Below are 17,297 nucleotides of genomic sequence, written 5' to 3' on the forward strand. Positions count from 1 at the left end.
GAGAATTCCAGAAAAACGTCTATTTCTGCTTCATTGACTACGCTAAAGCCTTTAATTGTGTGGATCACAACAAACTGTGGCAAATTCTTAAAGTGATGGGAGTACCAGACCACCTTACCTGTCTCCTGAGAAACCTGTACGAGGGTCAAGAAGCAACAGTCAGAACCAGACATGGAACAACCGAGTGGTTCAAAAGTGGGAAAGGAGTACGACAAGGCTGCATATTGTCACCCTGCTTATTTAACTTATATGCAGAGTACATCATGAGAAATGCCGGGTTGGATGAATCAGAGGTCGGAATTAAGATTGCTGGGAGAATTATCAACAACCTCCGATATGCAGACGATACCACCCTAATGGCAGAAAGCGAAGAGGATCTCAAGAGCCTCTTGTTGAGGGTGAAAGAGGAGAGTGCAAAAGCTGGTTTGAAACTCAACATTAAAAAAACTAAGATCATGGCATCTGGCCCCATCACTTCCTGGCATATAGAAGGGGAAGAAATGGAAGCAGTGACAGATTTTACTTTCTTGGGCTCCAAGATCACCACAGACGGTGACTGTAGCCATGAAATTAAAAGACGCTTGCTCCTTGGGAGGAAAGCTATGGCCAACCTAGACAGCATAGTAAGAAGCAGAGACATCACCTTGCCGACAAAGGTCCGTCTAATCAAAGCTATGGTTTTCCCAGTAGTAATGTATGGCTGTGAGAGCTGGACTATAAGGAAGGCTGAGCGCCGAAGAATTGATGCTTTCGAACTGTGGTGCTGGAGAAGACTCTTACGAGTGCCCTGGACTGCAAGGAGGTCAAATCAGTCCATCCTAAAGGAAATCAACCCTGAGTGCTCATTGGAAGGACAGATAATGAAGCTGAAGCTCCAATATTTTGGCCACCTAATGCGAAGAGAAAACTCCCTGGAAAAGACCCTGATGCTGGGAAAGACTGAAGGCAAAAGGAGAAGGGGACGGCAGAGGATGAGATGGCTAGATAGCATCACGGATGCAATGAATATGAACTTGAGCACGCTCCGGGAGAGAGCGCAGGACAGGAAGGCCTGGCGTGCTATGGTCCATGGGGTCACGAAGAGTCGGACACGACTGAACGACTGAACAACAACAACAACCCTTATAACATTATAAGTGTTAGCAGACACCTATTCCCCATTCATGGAGGTTTATGAAGGGGGTGGGACCAGTTGTTTTTTCTCCCCACCCCTTCTATCTGATAATAGAGTATTTGTGTACAGGAGGTAGGTGGGCTGCTTCAGGATATAGAAAACTTAGGACCATGTGGCGGGAGCCAGTCTGGAATCTTTGAAACAGCCTGAAACAATTTCTGTAATGTATTGAACCCTGCTTGGTACTGCCCTTGGTGGTGTAGAAGGAGGGGGGGGTGTACACAACACATACACCTCATCTCTCTCTCTCCCTCTCCCTCTCTCTCTCTCTCTCTCTCTCACACACACACACACACATACACACACACACACACACAGCCCTCTCGGGTCTTTGCACAGCAGACATTGATTTCCAAGTTTCATTCCACTCTGAAGAGGGCTACATACTTTATAATCAAGTATTTAGAACTCAAAAATCTCAGTTTGATATCTTCAGGTATGACTGAGACCATGATGCAAAATGCCAGTCATGAAATACAGACATCACATATTCTTCCATCGTTATGCTAACACCATGGGGTTAGTGCACTGCATAAAAGAACCCATAGTGGCGTGTTGACTTGACATAGTTCAGCTGTAAAGGAGATTTTGCAGATATCAGTACTGATGTGTAATCGTGTTCCCATTAGATTGCCAAAAGCCTGGAAGGAGAGAACATTCTATAAAGTGCACATACAAGCATAGGATAAGAACATGACACAGCCAGTTTGTAATGAAGAAGTTGGAACATGGAGCTAAAGGAATGTAGATAAAATGCTCATGCCAAGGCAAGCAGTCTAAGTAGAGACATGCAGAAATGTGGGTGAGGTCAAAGGGTATTATGTCTCAATCAGCTGGTTAGAGTCTGTTCAGTAATTAAAGTCTCTTGATGCAGAAAGAGGAGAGATGTAAAAATTTTATTCAGGGGCAGGCCGAAAAGAAAAAGGTATCAGAGATGGTTTAAAGTAGCCTTCTTCAACCTGGTACCCTCCAGATGTTTTGAACTGCAATTCCCATCAGCCCCAGGCAATATGGCTAATGGTCAGAATTCAGGGAGTTGTAGTCCAAAACATGTGGAGGGCGTTATGTTGGAGAAGGCTAGTTTAAAGGAAGACACTCTGCCAATAACCATGCCCTTTATACAGGCACATACTTGAAAGCTATTGTTGTATTCGAGTTCATGGAAACTGGCACATGCCTGCAATCCCGTGCTGGTAAGACAATAGCTTTTTCAGACATTCTCAATTAAAAACAAAAGTAAACATTTTTTGCCTTCAGAGTAGATCAGAACTTTCAAAACCTGCTGTCAATGTTTAATATGGTCTCAAAAAGCAGAGGGATGTTTGTGTGGGGGCATTTTGAGTAATCAAAAAGAAGTGGAATGAGAAAAGTTAAGGAGAGGTATGTAGAGTACTGGTTTATTTCTTTCAGGCTCACACCATGCTGCAATTTAGAGAGCTGTCAACAGATTTTGCCAAACACTCAGTATTGCTGGCAATTATGTCAGTTAAAGACCCACCCAGAAGAACAACCAACAACCCAGTTGTTGCATGGAGAAAATATTCTAAAGCTGCTTTCCCCATTGTGGTGCCCTCCAGAAGTTTTGACTACAACTCCCATCAGTCCCTGCCAAGAGGGATGGTCAGGAATGATGCAGTTCATCTGGAGGGCACCAGGTTGGGAATGGCTGTTCTAAAGCATGCATATTCTGAATATATACTTTAACTCCAAACAGAGGCTCCTGCCAGTAAAATTTCACACCTGAAGGAAGAAGGGTCAAAAGGGAAGAGAAGCTTCAGAATCCACACAGCAGTGAAACCAGGTCGACAAGTGCATTGGGGTATTTCCAGACAACTGCATCTACAAAGGTGGGAATGCAATTTCAGAGTGGATCTCAGTCATTTAGACCTGTAAGAAGCTTTAGCCCTGACTGGTCACTAACTGTCTGGCTGGGCAACCCCCATAATGAACATGGGTGGGTCCCAGTCCCAGCAAAAACAAAGAAAGAAGTACATCACTTTTGTCAGGACATTTCATCTTGCCCATAGAACCCAACCATATCCACCTGGATGCTTCCTAAGCAAAGCTATGTATATGCTAAATAAACTATATCTGCACAATGGCAAATCAAATCTTGTGCCAAGAAAATGTGAAGCCCTATAAAGTATGAACATCAAAGCATGTTTGTTTATTTTGCATGTTTGTTAATTTGAAATATTTCTCTGCTAATCACAATAAGGGGCAAAGAACTGCACAAACTTGCCCTTTGAGCACTGGAAATCTAACTTCTCCAGTTTCTGAGAGTTCACCAGGCAGGGGCACCACCCACATACTTTCAAGTCTATCTTCACTCTTACATATGAGAAATTTCCATTTGCATTGGGTAGCGATGGTGGCAGAGGGGGAGAGGAAATTGAAGATTTTCCAGGTAATTAATTCTGCACCCAATGCCTATTTCTGCACTTCCATGGAGCAGGTATGGAACACAATAGCTCTGCACTTTGCAACAGTAAGGATCTCATATCAGTAGGGCTTTGCCTTATGTTCTGGGCTCTCAGCAGAGATGTGGGTTAAGGAAGGCTTTTCACATGTTTTAATGGGAAGACATTCTCTTATTTTTTTTCCTGATGGGCCTTCTTTATACTCTCACACTGCATTGCCACAAACACCATGTTCTTAAGTTGCACACACGCTGGGGGATGTAGCAATTCTCTCTAAGCCATCCTCCACTAGAGAAATTTCTCTGCCTGGTATAAAGCTTGCTCCCTTTTGGAGAACCATTCCCAAATCAAGTTTAGGAAAATATCTTTCAAGGCGCTCCTCACTGCAGACTCTCCTGCTGCTATTACTTACACTTGGGTACCACATCAACGTCATGCTCTGCTCCAAGCTGTAGTCCATGTACCACTTACAGTTTTAGGAATGGTGGCAGCTAACAAAGGCTCCTAGTCACTGTCCCCTCTCCATTTTATCTAACCAATTTCCACTCTGCAGATGCAATCCAGGAAGAATTTCAGAGTATGCAAAGGTCTATTGATGCCATCTGACCCCAGTCTAAAATAGGAAAGCATACAGCAGATGTCCTATCATAAGTATATAATCATATGAATGCAAGCAATATGATTTAATGGGGAGAACATATTAACTTAAATTCCTGCATTGAGCAGGGGGTTGGACTCGATGGTCTTATAGGCCCCTTCCAACCCTACTATTCTATGATTCTAAGTTATACATTTCTGTGAAATCCAGATTTTCATTGGTTCAGCAAAGATGTGAGGAGAGGTAAAACAGCATTAAGACAATAACACACATGCCACTTCATCTCTCCTAGTTAATTTTTTCGTGGTTAGATTTTTAGATAAAAAGGCATCACATCAGTTTCTTAGGAAATAAATGATCATCAAAAGGAAGTACAAACATGCCCCTCCAGTGGCTTATTTTCCTGGTAAGATATACCCTAGTAAAACATAGTGATGAAGAGGGATGTGCTTATGTAATTAAAAAAAAACAACCTCTGAAATATCTCTCTATGCCTCTCAGCTTTTGCAAAGAAACAGGGCCGATTGTGAGCTTAGTATTTCGGGGGGGGGGGTGTATGTTAAATACTCATAGGACTTTGGGTGATTTTTTGTCCTATGATAAAGCTTTGTTACAAATTGACTATACTTACCTCTGATTAAATTTGCTACAAGATTGTTTTCCAAATGTTTATACAGGGTTATATATAAAATTTAAGTAAATGTGTATCTGTAAATACACCTATAATATTTAGTGTCTGCATTCCATGTTAAGAACATAACAGGGGCAGGTCTATTCTCAAACATTCCATAATGAATAAGACTCTTGCCAACAGACTGGCATGAGGATCAGAGTCTGTGAGATTATTTTTAGCCCCACTTACACTGATGTAGTCCTATTGATGCCCATATGACTACCCTAGTGTAAGCAATCTATGAATGGAGCAGCCCATAAGTACATAACTCTATCTTCTGGGCATATGTACAGATCTGATAGAAAAATGAGTCTCCCTGACACTGTTGTGCGTGTCAGGGCAACTTAAAGTGTATCTAAGTCCATAAAGCTTCTGGAAAAGAATGGGCTCCTTTTAGCATATGAATTGCTGTTGCTCAGGGACCAAGCTTCCAATTGCAAGTCAATTTAAGAGATTTTTTAATCTCCCAGATGGCAGTCACTTTAGGAAAATCAAACTATAAGGGCTTGCTGCATTACTATAAATGGTGAATTGCACAGGCCAAGAAAGATTATTTATTTATTCATTCTTAAATGCATGAAGAGCCAAACCCAGCCTGTCTTACTCATGAGCATTTATTATAATAGGACTGCTTGTGACAGCAAGGCAAGAAGGTTTTGTCCCAGAAGATACTGGGGCAGCGGGGGGGGGGGTGATCCTCAGGCACGGCAAGAGTGTATGGTATTGCTTTGCAAATAAACATTCCTGGAACAGCTTCTAAATTGGAACAGAGAATTTTACCAATGAAATACTGCTAATCCTATCCACTAAAATGAATTAAAATCTAACTAGGGGCAGTATCCAACAGGGCTGCTGCGCTTAAGCAACTGACCTCTAGTGCAATGCCAATAGCATAAGCTGGTAAAACAAATTTCCTCTAATTTGTTTTACCAGCAATAAACACTAAATGAAGAATATACATCCCAGTAAAACAATAAAAGCAGATAAATTACAGCTAAAACCATATCACACATACAAAACTCAGCAAAATAATTTTAAGGGAAAACGAAAGTAGATAAATGTATCTTTGGGGCCCACTTAAAGTCCTACAAAGATAGGATCTGACATACTTCAATAGGAACAGAGTGCCATAAAATTAGGGCCACTACCAACAAGACCCTTTCCCTCCCAGCATCCTTTTCTAGAACATTTCAATTAATTAAATCATATGTATTCATTAATTTTCAACTCCCATCCCCCCCCCATTGTATGCTCACTATTTGCCAGAACAAAAGCTATTCTTTCATAGGAATAGCTGTGCACTACTATTGTTAGTGGTATTTATATCCCAGGCTACATCAGATAAATTAAAGCAGGCCTTTAGGGGCCGTAATTCAGTGGCAGAACACAGGCTTTGCATGCAAAAAGTCCCAGGTTCAATCTCCAGCAATTCCGGGTAGGGTTAGGAAAGAATCCTGCTTGAAACCCTGGAGAACTGCTGTCAGTCAGTGCAGACGATACTGAGCTAGATGGGCCAACGGTCTGACTCAGTATAAATCGGATTCCTATGCACCTATGATATAATACTCAACAGTATTCAAACATGAAGGCTGCAATCCTAAACACACTTACTAAGGACTAAGCCCAGGTGAACACAGTGGGACTTATATCCAAGTAAAAACACGCAGAATTGTGCTACACATCTTGCTTCCAGAATCTCTCTAGCTTTATTGCTATCTTTCCATCTTTCTCTTATGCCACAACCAAATTGCTGTGGATTTCACATCAGGTACTCACAGCAAATTGAAAACTACCAGATCCACAGGAGTGACTTTGGACTCAATTTAGTCCTCAAGCCTCTTCTCCATTAGTTTAAATGTGTATTTGCTTTTTCTACTGACGTGGCCCTCACAATAAGGACATCTCAACATAAACTTTATGAACTTTACAGCCACTAAATTTTCACCAAATCTGCTTCCCATCAGCAGGAAGCTGACAGGCAAGAACGGGATCTAGAAACTCTTTTAAATTACTTCCAGAAACTCCTATCTGGCCATTATGCTGGGAACTTCCCATGAGCTTTGAAAGGCCCCCAAAGGCATTCAGAGAGCCTGGTCCTCCCTTTTTTCCTTACCAGCAAACACGAACAGCAGTTTTTCATATACATCTTTGATGGGTCTGACTTTTCTGTTCATCATCTTAACAACCTGATTATTTAATCTTGTTTTCCAATCTAAACTTTTTAAAAAATGCATTCACCTCATTAATTAATTTCTTTTTAGCCTGAGCAAATTGTGGTGTCTATTGCATTGCTCTTTTCACTACTCTATCCATGCCACATCTTTAATATTAGATACATAATTTAAAATAATATTTTCTTCATTATGCCAAAACACAGACATAGCTGGCTATGTGTCAAGTGAGGATATTAAAGATTCCCACCAGGCATATTCAGGGTGAATATTTGCTAATGATAGCATTAGCAACAATACGTTTGTGTAACTTTAAGGCTGTAATCCTATCCACACTTGTCTGAGAGTAAGGCCTGCTGAACACAGTGGGCTCACTTCTGAACAAACATCCAAATAGAACAAACATGTTAGAGAACTTATTCATCTATTTTTATCTATATGCTGTAAAAATGCTGGTTGATATAGTAATGCAAATTGGTGCTGAATGTCCTACTATAGTCTCAGCCATATAAACATCAGAGTCACTAAACTATTTGAAATAGTTAAAATATAGTTTTATTTGCTGTGTTCTACAGCCATTTTAAAAGTTATCTATAAATGCAAGTTTAGGCTGAATCCTGTGTCTTCAAGCAAGCTGCTAATCACAGCAATCACAACACTAGAAAATTTTACATTTCCCCCCATCACATTTTATTTTATTTTATCACATGTCTGGAACTTTGGTTTGTTTTTTCAAAGGAGGTGGTAGCCTTCTTTAACAAGACTAGATTTCAATAAAACATACACAGACACAGTAAAACCCCTTCTAAGGTAACAAACTCAATGAAGACAAGTTGCAAAATTCCCATTTGTTAGGGTCTGTTTATGAATTAAAACTCTATAAAACAGACAGTGATGTAGTAGTAAATTTTCAAGTACAGGTGCTCATCACAACAGCTCCCATAGCCAAACTGAGGGAACAGGGAAATCTGAGGGGGTGGCAGATGACATCAGCATACCTCCTAATAAAAAAGTGTGCAGCCCTGTGAGCCATGGTTTCACTACAATCATGAAAACAGATTATATATAATACCACGGAAAGAGCCATAACGTACTTTGATTCAGCTTGGCAGCTTACTGCTAAGTATTTTGCCAGAATGGGACTCAAGTCCCTATTGCAGGACAGACCCAGTTCCCAAAGAAAAAAAGTCTTCTGTCAAGGCTCTATAAGAACCGACAGCAAGATAATGATTCAGGAGAGTTTCTCCACTGCTAGGTATTGAGGGGGAAAGAGACCCCATATGCCTGTGCAGCCTGGTCTGCCATAGCCAGCTGTTCTGGAAAATCAGTCAACTATTTCCCACTCCATGGCTGCGGTACTGACACAGAACACCCCTGACAGCTAAACAACCTTCTTCTGAGGGAAAGGAAATCTTGTGAAAAATCAATCATGGGATGGGGCAATGTCTCCCTGTCCCCTTTCCCATCATGCTCCTGTCTGCCAAATTCTTAAAGACCCTGGAAATGTTTACATTAGTAACAGTTCTTTGACACACTGGCTTTTAAAAATAAATAGTCCCAGAAATGCAATTACCTTTCCTCGCCTCACAGCACTGGAATGAAGAATGTGCACAAATTAATGAATCATTCGCACAAAATTACTGTCTGCGCACTGAGGAGAACTGTGGCTTCTCACACACAAATCATGCAAAAATATTCCTGCTAGGGAATCAAGTCAAACTTGAACTGAAATCCAGAACAAATCTTTATTTTACTTTTTCCTGAACTGGAAGAGAATTTCAACCACTATCTGAAAATATCTGTTGAATATAAACTCGAACAGAAGTTTATCCTCCCCAACTTCTGTGATACTGATTCAGAACAAGGTTTTGACTAAAAAAAAAACACCAATGGGTGCAGTTTCAATGGGTCTAGTCTAAGCCTAGGTTCAACCCAGTATCTTGTGGTGATTGTTTTTTCTCTCTCTTCTAAATACAAGCTAAGTCTGGCCAGGCTTCTGTATTCCACCCCATTCAGCAACTGGGAAGCAGGTTGGAGGCCTGCTGCTTTAAGGCTGAAATCCACTGCAGCCAACTGTGAAGATAAACAGCTTGATGGAGGAAGAGGGAAAGGCCGCCATTGAGGAATTCTGCCGAGTGCCTCCCCCATGCTGTAGCCCTCAGCCGGTCTCTAGCTGTTAAGGCTGTTGTTGCTGAAACATTTTCTTTTTAACACTTGACCTGAGGGTCAACACATACATAGCTTGAGCGTGAATTGCGTTACAGACAGGCTCCATCTCCGTCAGTTAGGCCTGCAGCGGCCCAGGGGGCATGGAAGCATTCCAGTGTCCAACTCGGAGGCAGATAAATCCAAGAAAATACAGTAATGGCTTTCAATTATTTCCCAGTCTGAGATAATTCTTCCTATATTGATTTGCCTGCTGAAGAGTCCTTGTTTACATGAGTATTATAGAGGGGTGCCTGGGATATATTCTCAGTTCATGTGGCCTGTTGCTCTGTGCAACTCAAAACACCTAGAAGGTGCCCAGTGCTTCTCAGTGGCCAGGAAATTCAATAACGTTAACCGAGCTCTTTTTCAGACAGCTTATTTTCTGCAGAGGTCAGTGCTGTCTAAGAGACTGATCCTATGCAGTATTGTTGTCATGCAGCAGTAGAGTACAGAAGTAGACACAGAGATCCCAGGACCAGTAGTTGGCATCAACCCTGTCTCTCTAAATCAGCAGGAGCTACTCTGCCATTGTAGTGGAAGAAAGCTTCTATGTAGCAGAAGGGCGGGGGGCTTGTACAACCTAACAAGATTGGAAAGAGAAGTGGACCCTAGTAACAATACTAGGGACCACAACAGCTTCACCTCACTCTCTCTCCCCTCCCTGAGGTTGCTGGAAATGGCCCCTTCATCTAGTACCATTGGAAAGTTTTGCTAACAAAACTGTAGTAAAGATATTGGGGTTAATTATTATAGGTAGAAGAGGATACAAAAGAATATAATTCTAGCTGTTCTGGCACATGCTTCTGCTTTTGTTGTGATAGCTACAGCACAGGATATAATCAGGCTAGAAAGCCAAGACCTGTACTTCTGTTTTTCTTTGGTGCTGACTTTCTGCTCCACCAACACTGCTGTAAAAAGCAAATTCATGAAATGCTATACTGGCTACTTCATTGGAAAGTCCCCATTCCTTGGTGAACCATGCTTTGTGTATAATGCCACCTAATGGACATTTGGGCCTGTAATCATGAAACATTGCAACAGAAGGAGAGATGCATACACAGGGCTTGAGGAGACAGAAGGAGACAGTAAATGATACAGTAATCCACATGGTGATTCCTGTAAAATATATCCTGCATCAAAATAGTTAGGAATTACAGTGCAGGACACATTTTATAAATGCACAGTGTGGATAAGGTAGTGATCATTTATTCACAATTTTAGTATGCAAATTACTTTATAGTTTAATTGTGGTTGGCCTTACAGCCACTCTGTGAAGTACATTATCTTTACTCCCATTTAAGAGATACAAAACCAAGACCAAAATATTGTGGCTTGTCCCAAGTCAACCAAATCAATCTGGGGCTTAGTAAGAGTTGAAGTTAAGATCTCTTGTATCCAAGTCCAGCACAAATCACTTTAGGTTATAGAAAGAAACAATCACATGTAACACATTGCAACAGGTTAGCAAATATACAAACTCTCCCTAAGAGCACATTCAAAGAATGTGACCCATAAATTCAGGTGCACACTTAAGATTTCTTTACAGAAACATCTAAATGCCACAGACCTTTGTAGCATTTTGCAAACTACTCTGTCTTTAATGTTGCTATTTACCAGTTACAGAGTTCCAACCAGTCAGCAAACTAGAAACTCTGGACGAATTTTAAACAACATACTCTATGCACACAGTGAACACATGCCCAGGGCTGGCCAATTAGCGCCATGGCTGAGCAGAAATTTGAACCTGGATCTCCTACATCCAAACTAAATACAGTACACACTGCACTACAGTCACTGTTTGCATATTCCCATAAAGGAAAAACAATGGATACTGAAGGCAAGAAATGGGAATAATGGGAGGGAATGATCAGTGGAGGGTAACATTTTGGCTTTTTGCTTCTGAACTGAAAACCCTATACCTTCTTATATGGGAATAAGCCCAATTAAACTTCATGGGATTTATGTCTGAGTAGATATGTGTAGGTTTGCACTGTAACTCTGGCAGAAGTGGCGCTATACAAATAAGTTGCCTCAAGTATACAACATAATTTTTCTCAACTGCAAATTGTTGTTGACAGGCACTATTAGGATTTCCCACCCGACCACCAAGAGACATTTTCTGGGGAGTACTCAATTCAATGGTAGTGATTTAATTAATTCATCAGTACTGAGTTCCTTTATTGAAAGTTTTTCTAAGATACACTTCCAATAAATATTACATCACGTTCATGCTTGTTTTCTTCTTTTGATGTCTTTCCTCCATCTCAGTTCTGCCTCATACATTGCTACAGTTATGAAAGAGAAGAACAGCAATACAGCCTGGTATTTGAATTACATGATTCTGGAAAAAGTCATCAACAGAAATGAAAAGGGGTATTTTCAGTTAATTTTAATAGGTTCATTTTATACCTACTTAAGAAAATTCCAGATTTCTTTCTTGCCTGTTTATTTGCCAGGTATCAGTATCAGCATGTTCCAAAGGAAGTATTTGTACCTGTTTATGTGCCATCATAACTTAATAGCAATGGCACAGGGGTAGGAAGATGGCTTTTACTGAATATCTTCAGGTTGTCATTGGGAATCTAAAGCTACATTTTGGTTCCTTGGCTAATCAGTGAGATGCCTCTTTTTACTTTTCCCAAAAACCTTCTTTAAACTCACGGTGGCATAATTCAGACAGCCTCAAACCCAACCACTTATATATCTGCTTCATTTCAGGCCATCAACCTGCAGATAACCATCCTTCGATATGTGGCACCCATTCTAAGTAGCCCTGATCATGGGCTAATTGAATACACTGTAAGCAATTTTGGGATATAGCCAACATCCAATCCATTTTTGTTAGCTGGAGAGAAACCTTTGGGAGATTTTCTCCCTTTTCTCAGCCCTGAATCTCCTCATGCAGATCCTTTTAGATCTATCTCTCCTTGCTCTAGTTCCTTCTCTCTCTTTTGTTGCATAGTTCTGTTACTGCAATACATCTTCCTTTTACTACTTTCATAACTGCTACCTCCTATGCTTTTAGATCTCATTGGTTCCAATACGTAACATCTCAGTCCTTTTCTTTCTCATGGACCAACACATGCGTTACCACAGTAGATCCAGGTGATCTTAACTCAAGCAGATCCCATCATTACAGAGGGCTATAGGATTCCCATTGGTTTTATAAAATCACAATGTACCCCAAAAGGCAGCCAATCTGAAAGTGCCCTAACCCACAGAGAGCCTGAATAAATCACTAACTTCCTATTGAAATGGACAGTGTCCATGAAAGCTTATGCTAGAATAATTGTTTTAGTCTTTAAGATACCACAAGACTTTTTGTTGTTTTTGCTGCAACAGACTAGCACTGCTATCCCACCGGAAACGTTAAGTGACTGGGATCCTCATATCAAAGTATAATTTCTACTTGTGCCAGTTCAGCCTTTTGGGCGGAATGACTGGGACCAGTCCAATATCAACTGTCTGACCTCATATTCTTATGGCTGCAAATCAGTTTTTAGGCTCCCACCCTGATAAAAGAATGTTGTATCAGAAAACCCAACCTCAGCCCTTTCACATATTGCCTTTTCTATACCCCAGTCCTGCTCTACCATTGCATTCTCATTTTTCCAATGAGTTAAGGGACAACTATCTAACACAATTAATTCCAGCTGTGTTGATTTAAAACACGGTGACTTTTAAGCTTTTACACAGGACTCCCTGGATGATGGAGACTAAGATAGTCTGATTGTTCCATCAAACCATACTTTGCCCTCAACCTCCACCCGAAGATTGGAGGACTGGCCATCCCCACTTGCTGAAGATGACAAGTAAGAGTGAAGTGAGCCATCGTTGTTCAATAATTATATCCCCTGTTGTGGTTGCAGGCAAGTGTATTGTATGGAAGACTTGTGAGCATTTGCATTGTAATGTAGCCTTGAGAACCAATGCATTTTACTTGTAATCAATAAAACTGAATTCTATCATTTCAACTTGTGGTCATAGAATCATAGAATAGTAGGGTTGGAAGGGGCCTATAAGACCATCGAGTCCTACCCCGTGCTCAATGCAGGAATCTAAGTCGAAGCATCCCTGACAGATGGCTGTCCAGCTTCATCTTGAATGCCTCCAGTGTGGGAGAGCCCACTACCTCCCTAGGTAATTGGTTCCATTGTTGTATTGCTCTAACAGTCAGGATGTTTTTCCTGATGTTCAGACGGAATCTGGCTTCCTGTAACTTGAGCCCATTATTTCGTGTCCTGCACTCTGGCATAATCGAGAAGAGATCCTGGTCTTCCTCTCTGTGACAGCCTTTCAAGTACTTGAACAGCGCTATCATATCTCCCCTCAGTCTTCTCTTCTCACGGCTAAACATGCCCAGTTCTTTCAGTCTCTCTTCACAGGGCTTTGTTTCCAGTCCCCTGATCATCTCCGTTGCCCTCCTCAGAACCCTCTCCAGTTTGTCTGCATCCTTCTTAAAGTGTGATGCCCAGAATGGGACACAGTACTCAAGATGAAGCCTAACCAGTGCTGAGTAGAGGGAAACTAGTACTTCATGAGATTTGGAAGCTATACTTCTATTGCTGCAGCCCAAAACAGCATTTGCCTTTTTTGCAGCCACATCACATTGTTAGCTCATATTCAGCTTGTGATCTACAACAATTCCAAGATTCTTCTCGCTTGTAGTCTTGTTGAGCCAAGTATCGCCCATCTTGTAACTGTGCATTTGGTTTCTTTTTCCTAGGTGCAGAACTTGGCATTTATGCCTGTTAAATGTCATTCTGTTGTTTTCTCCCAGCACTCCAGCCTATCAAGATCTTGTTGATATTTTGTTTCTGTCTTCCAAGGTATTAGCTATCCCACCCAATTTTGTGTCATCTGCAAATCTGATAAGCATTCCCTGCACCTCCTCCTCCAAGTCATTAATAAAAATGTTGAACAGCACTGGGCCCAGGACTGAGCCCTGTGGTTCCCCACTCATTACCTCTCCCCAGTTTGAGAAGATCCCATTGATAAGTGCTCTTTGAGTCCAATCCTGTAGCCAACTGTGGATCTACGTGATCATTGTTTCATCTAGCCCACTTTGAGCTAGCTTGCTCATCAGGATATCATGGGGCACTTTGTCGAAAGCTTTGCTGAAGTCAAGGTATATTATGTCCACAGCATTCCCACAGTCCACAAGGGAGGTTACCTGATCAAAAAATGAGGTCAGTTTCGTCTGGCAGGACTTGTTCTTGATAAATCCATGTTGGATTTGAGTAATCACTGCATTGTTTTCAAGGTGCTTACAGATGGATTGCTTTATGATCTGCTCCAGAATTTTCCCAGGGACTGATATCAGACGGACTGGTCTGTAGTTCCCAGGTTCCTCCTTTTTACCCTTTTTGAAGATAGGGACAACATTAGCCCTCCTCCAATCATCTGGCACTTCACCCGTCCTCCATGATTTCTCAAAGATAATAGACAGTGGTTCTGAGAGTTCTTCTGCCAGTTCCTTTATTATTCTAGGATGTGGTTTATCTGGCCCTGGAGATTTGAACTCAGTCCAAGTAATGAGATGTTCCTTGACCATATGCCTATCGATCTCAAGCTGCAATCCTACCCCTTCAGCCTGTACTTCGCCTTTGCCAAGGGGGTCATAGACCCTGAGAAGACTGAGACAAAGTAGGAATTGAGCACTTCTGCCTTTTCCTTGTTATCTGTTATCATTTTGCCATCCTTATTTAGTAGTTGAACCACCATTTCTTTCCTCTGTCTTTTATTATGCATGTAGCTGAAGATAGCCTTTTTGTTGCTTTTAGCATCCCTCGCTAACCTCAGCTCGTTCTCAGCTTTAGCCTTCCTGATGCCATCCCTGCAATTCTGTGCTACCTGCCTGTACTCTTCCTTTGTTGCCTGGCCTTCCTTCCACTTCCTATATGTGTCCTTTTGTGTTTTCAGGTAATCTCTAAGCTTTTTGTGAAGCCACATTGGCTTCTTCTGTTGTCTTCCCCCGTTTCTTCTTCTTGTTGGAATTGTTTGTAATTGTGCCTTGAGAATTTCCTTTTTTAAAAACTCCCACCCATCTTGGACTCCTTTTCTCGTTAGAGTCTCTTGCCATGGGCCCTTATTGATCATTGTTCTGAGTTTATTAAAATTGGCTTTCCTAAAATTCAGGGTACGTGTTTGGCTACACTCGGCTTTTGCTTCCTTTAGAACCAAGAACTCAAGTATAACATGGTCACTTTCCCCTAGAGTTCCCGTAACTGCTACTTTATCCACTAAGTCATCTCTGCTGGTTAGGATCAAGTCAAGGATAGCCGATCCTCTAGTTCCTTCCTCTGCTTTCTGTGAGAGGATTCCTGTTCCTGATTACACAGTCTGGTCAACCCTTACACTACTGCTAACTTTTAAAGTCTTAAGTCACTTTGGACCTGGATACCTTAACAACTGCTTTAAGTGTGTCATGATGCAGATGAAAATTTGGCCGTCTTCTCTCTTCAGTTGATCTGCATTAGTCAGCTGAGAAGCCTCAATTTTCATCTTCATTGTGGCACATTGGACAAAGAGGTTTGATTAAAAAAAACAACAACGCCCCTGCTGGATCAGGTGAGGGTGGGGGGCTGAGAAGTGCAAGAGGGAGTGTGTGAGTGAGCAAGCATGTGTATCTGTGAATGGTGTATGCATGAGAAAGTAGGGTGGCCCACCCACTTTGGACTCTGACCACACCTAATGCTGGCAGGGCTTTCTCTGTAGTGGCACCTACCTTATGGAATGCCCTGCAACTTGTGCTCATCAGGCCCCAATACTCTATTGGCTTAGGCAGCTGACACAAACATGGTTAAGGCCTTCGGCTGAATATTTTCATGTTTCCCTAGTTTTGACTTGTGTCCCTAGAAATGGTTATAATTGTCAGTCTATTATGTCAGTATTGTGGTTTTATTATTATTCTCATTAGGAATGAAGAGCACAATATGCAGTTTTATTATATTTGATACTTTCTGATTTGTTATCTACCTTGAATTCATTTTGGAAATAATGTAGGATAGAAAATTTTAAAAATATAATAATAATAATAATAATAATAATAATAATACTACAACAACATACACTGACCTCTGTCTGTGCTTACAGCCCATAATGCAACTTTGCATGCTCCCATTGGGGTGGTATAACTCACATATATCTTTTTCCCTGGGGCAACTGTGAATACTCACAGCAGGTTATCAGCTGTAAGAATTGTGCTTTTCTAGCCATCTCTATGAGCAGGATGGACTATCAAGAAACCAGTGTGGGTTCATGCACCTTGTACTTCTGGGCTGAAAGGAGCAGATATTTTGAGACATCATACCTGAAATTAAAGCCACCTGCATCTGCTCTAACATCTCCTCATTTCCATCTAGACCTCTGTCCAAGTCTTTGCTGACATCAGCTTGCATCTAATGTTCTGCATCCTCTGCCTTCTTCTGCTAGGCAATATATGCATCTTTGGATACCACCCTTATTAGTAAATGAGAAACCTAAGCCAACGTCACATAAACACCCACAAAATGTCTGTACAAGGCCAAGAATTCAGACACGTTCCTTTGACTTCAACCCCTTACTACTGGCACCAGTACAAACTGCCAGATCACATTTATGAACCTTAAGCTTCTTCACAGTGTTAGTCTTAATGCACCGGCATCACTACACCATATTTCTATAACCCCACCCCCAATTTCAGCTTGCACAATGTTAAATCTGTTTTGTTCTGTTGTGGCACTCCGGCTCTGGAATGAGCTCCCTAGTGAGGTTCGCCTGGTGCCTACATTGTACTCCTTTCGGCGCCAGGTGAAGACCTTTTTATTTTCCCAGGCATTTTAGCTTTCTAAATTTTTATCTTTGCTGTTTTAAATCTGTATTTTAAACTCCTGTACTGCTGCTAGGTTTTATTGTGGTTGTATTGTTATATTGTGGTTTTAATGTTCTATATATTTTAAATTGTTTTATTGTGTGTTGTTTGGTTTTAGTTTTTGTGAACCGCCCAGGGAGCTTCGGCTATTGGGCGGTATAGAAATGAAATAAATAAAAATTAATTAATTAATTAATTAAA

The 17,297-nt window shown here is 41.2% G+C and overlaps 1 protein-coding gene across 6 annotated transcripts in view; it reads right to left on the reverse strand.

Annotated features, from left to right (window-relative positions):
- The window catches only part of LHPP (phospholysine phosphohistidine inorganic pyrophosphate phosphatase), a 265,744-nt gene that overhangs the window by 138,044 nt on the left and 110,403 nt on the right, over window positions 1-17,297 (reverse strand). The window contains exon 7 of one of the 6 annotated variants that reach the window (XM_084841525.1): window positions 1,080-4,207. The exons of 4 other annotated variants lie outside the window; for them this stretch is intronic. In XM_084841525.1, the coding sequence (XP_084697651.1) occupies window positions 4,126-4,207 (82 nt within the window). In that variant the 3' untranslated portion in view covers window positions 1,080-4,125. Of the gene's footprint in view, window positions 1-1,079; window positions 4,208-14,552; window positions 14,607-17,297 lie in introns of those variants that run through there. One more of the 6 variants, XM_084841526.1, reaches the window with a different exon arrangement.

Source organism: Heloderma suspectum, chromosome 3, assembly GCF_057233095.1.
Source record: "Heloderma suspectum isolate Gila_16-S chromosome 3, 16-S_ref, whole genome shotgun sequence".
NCBI lineage: Eukaryota > Metazoa > Chordata > Lepidosauria > Squamata > Helodermatidae > Heloderma > Heloderma suspectum.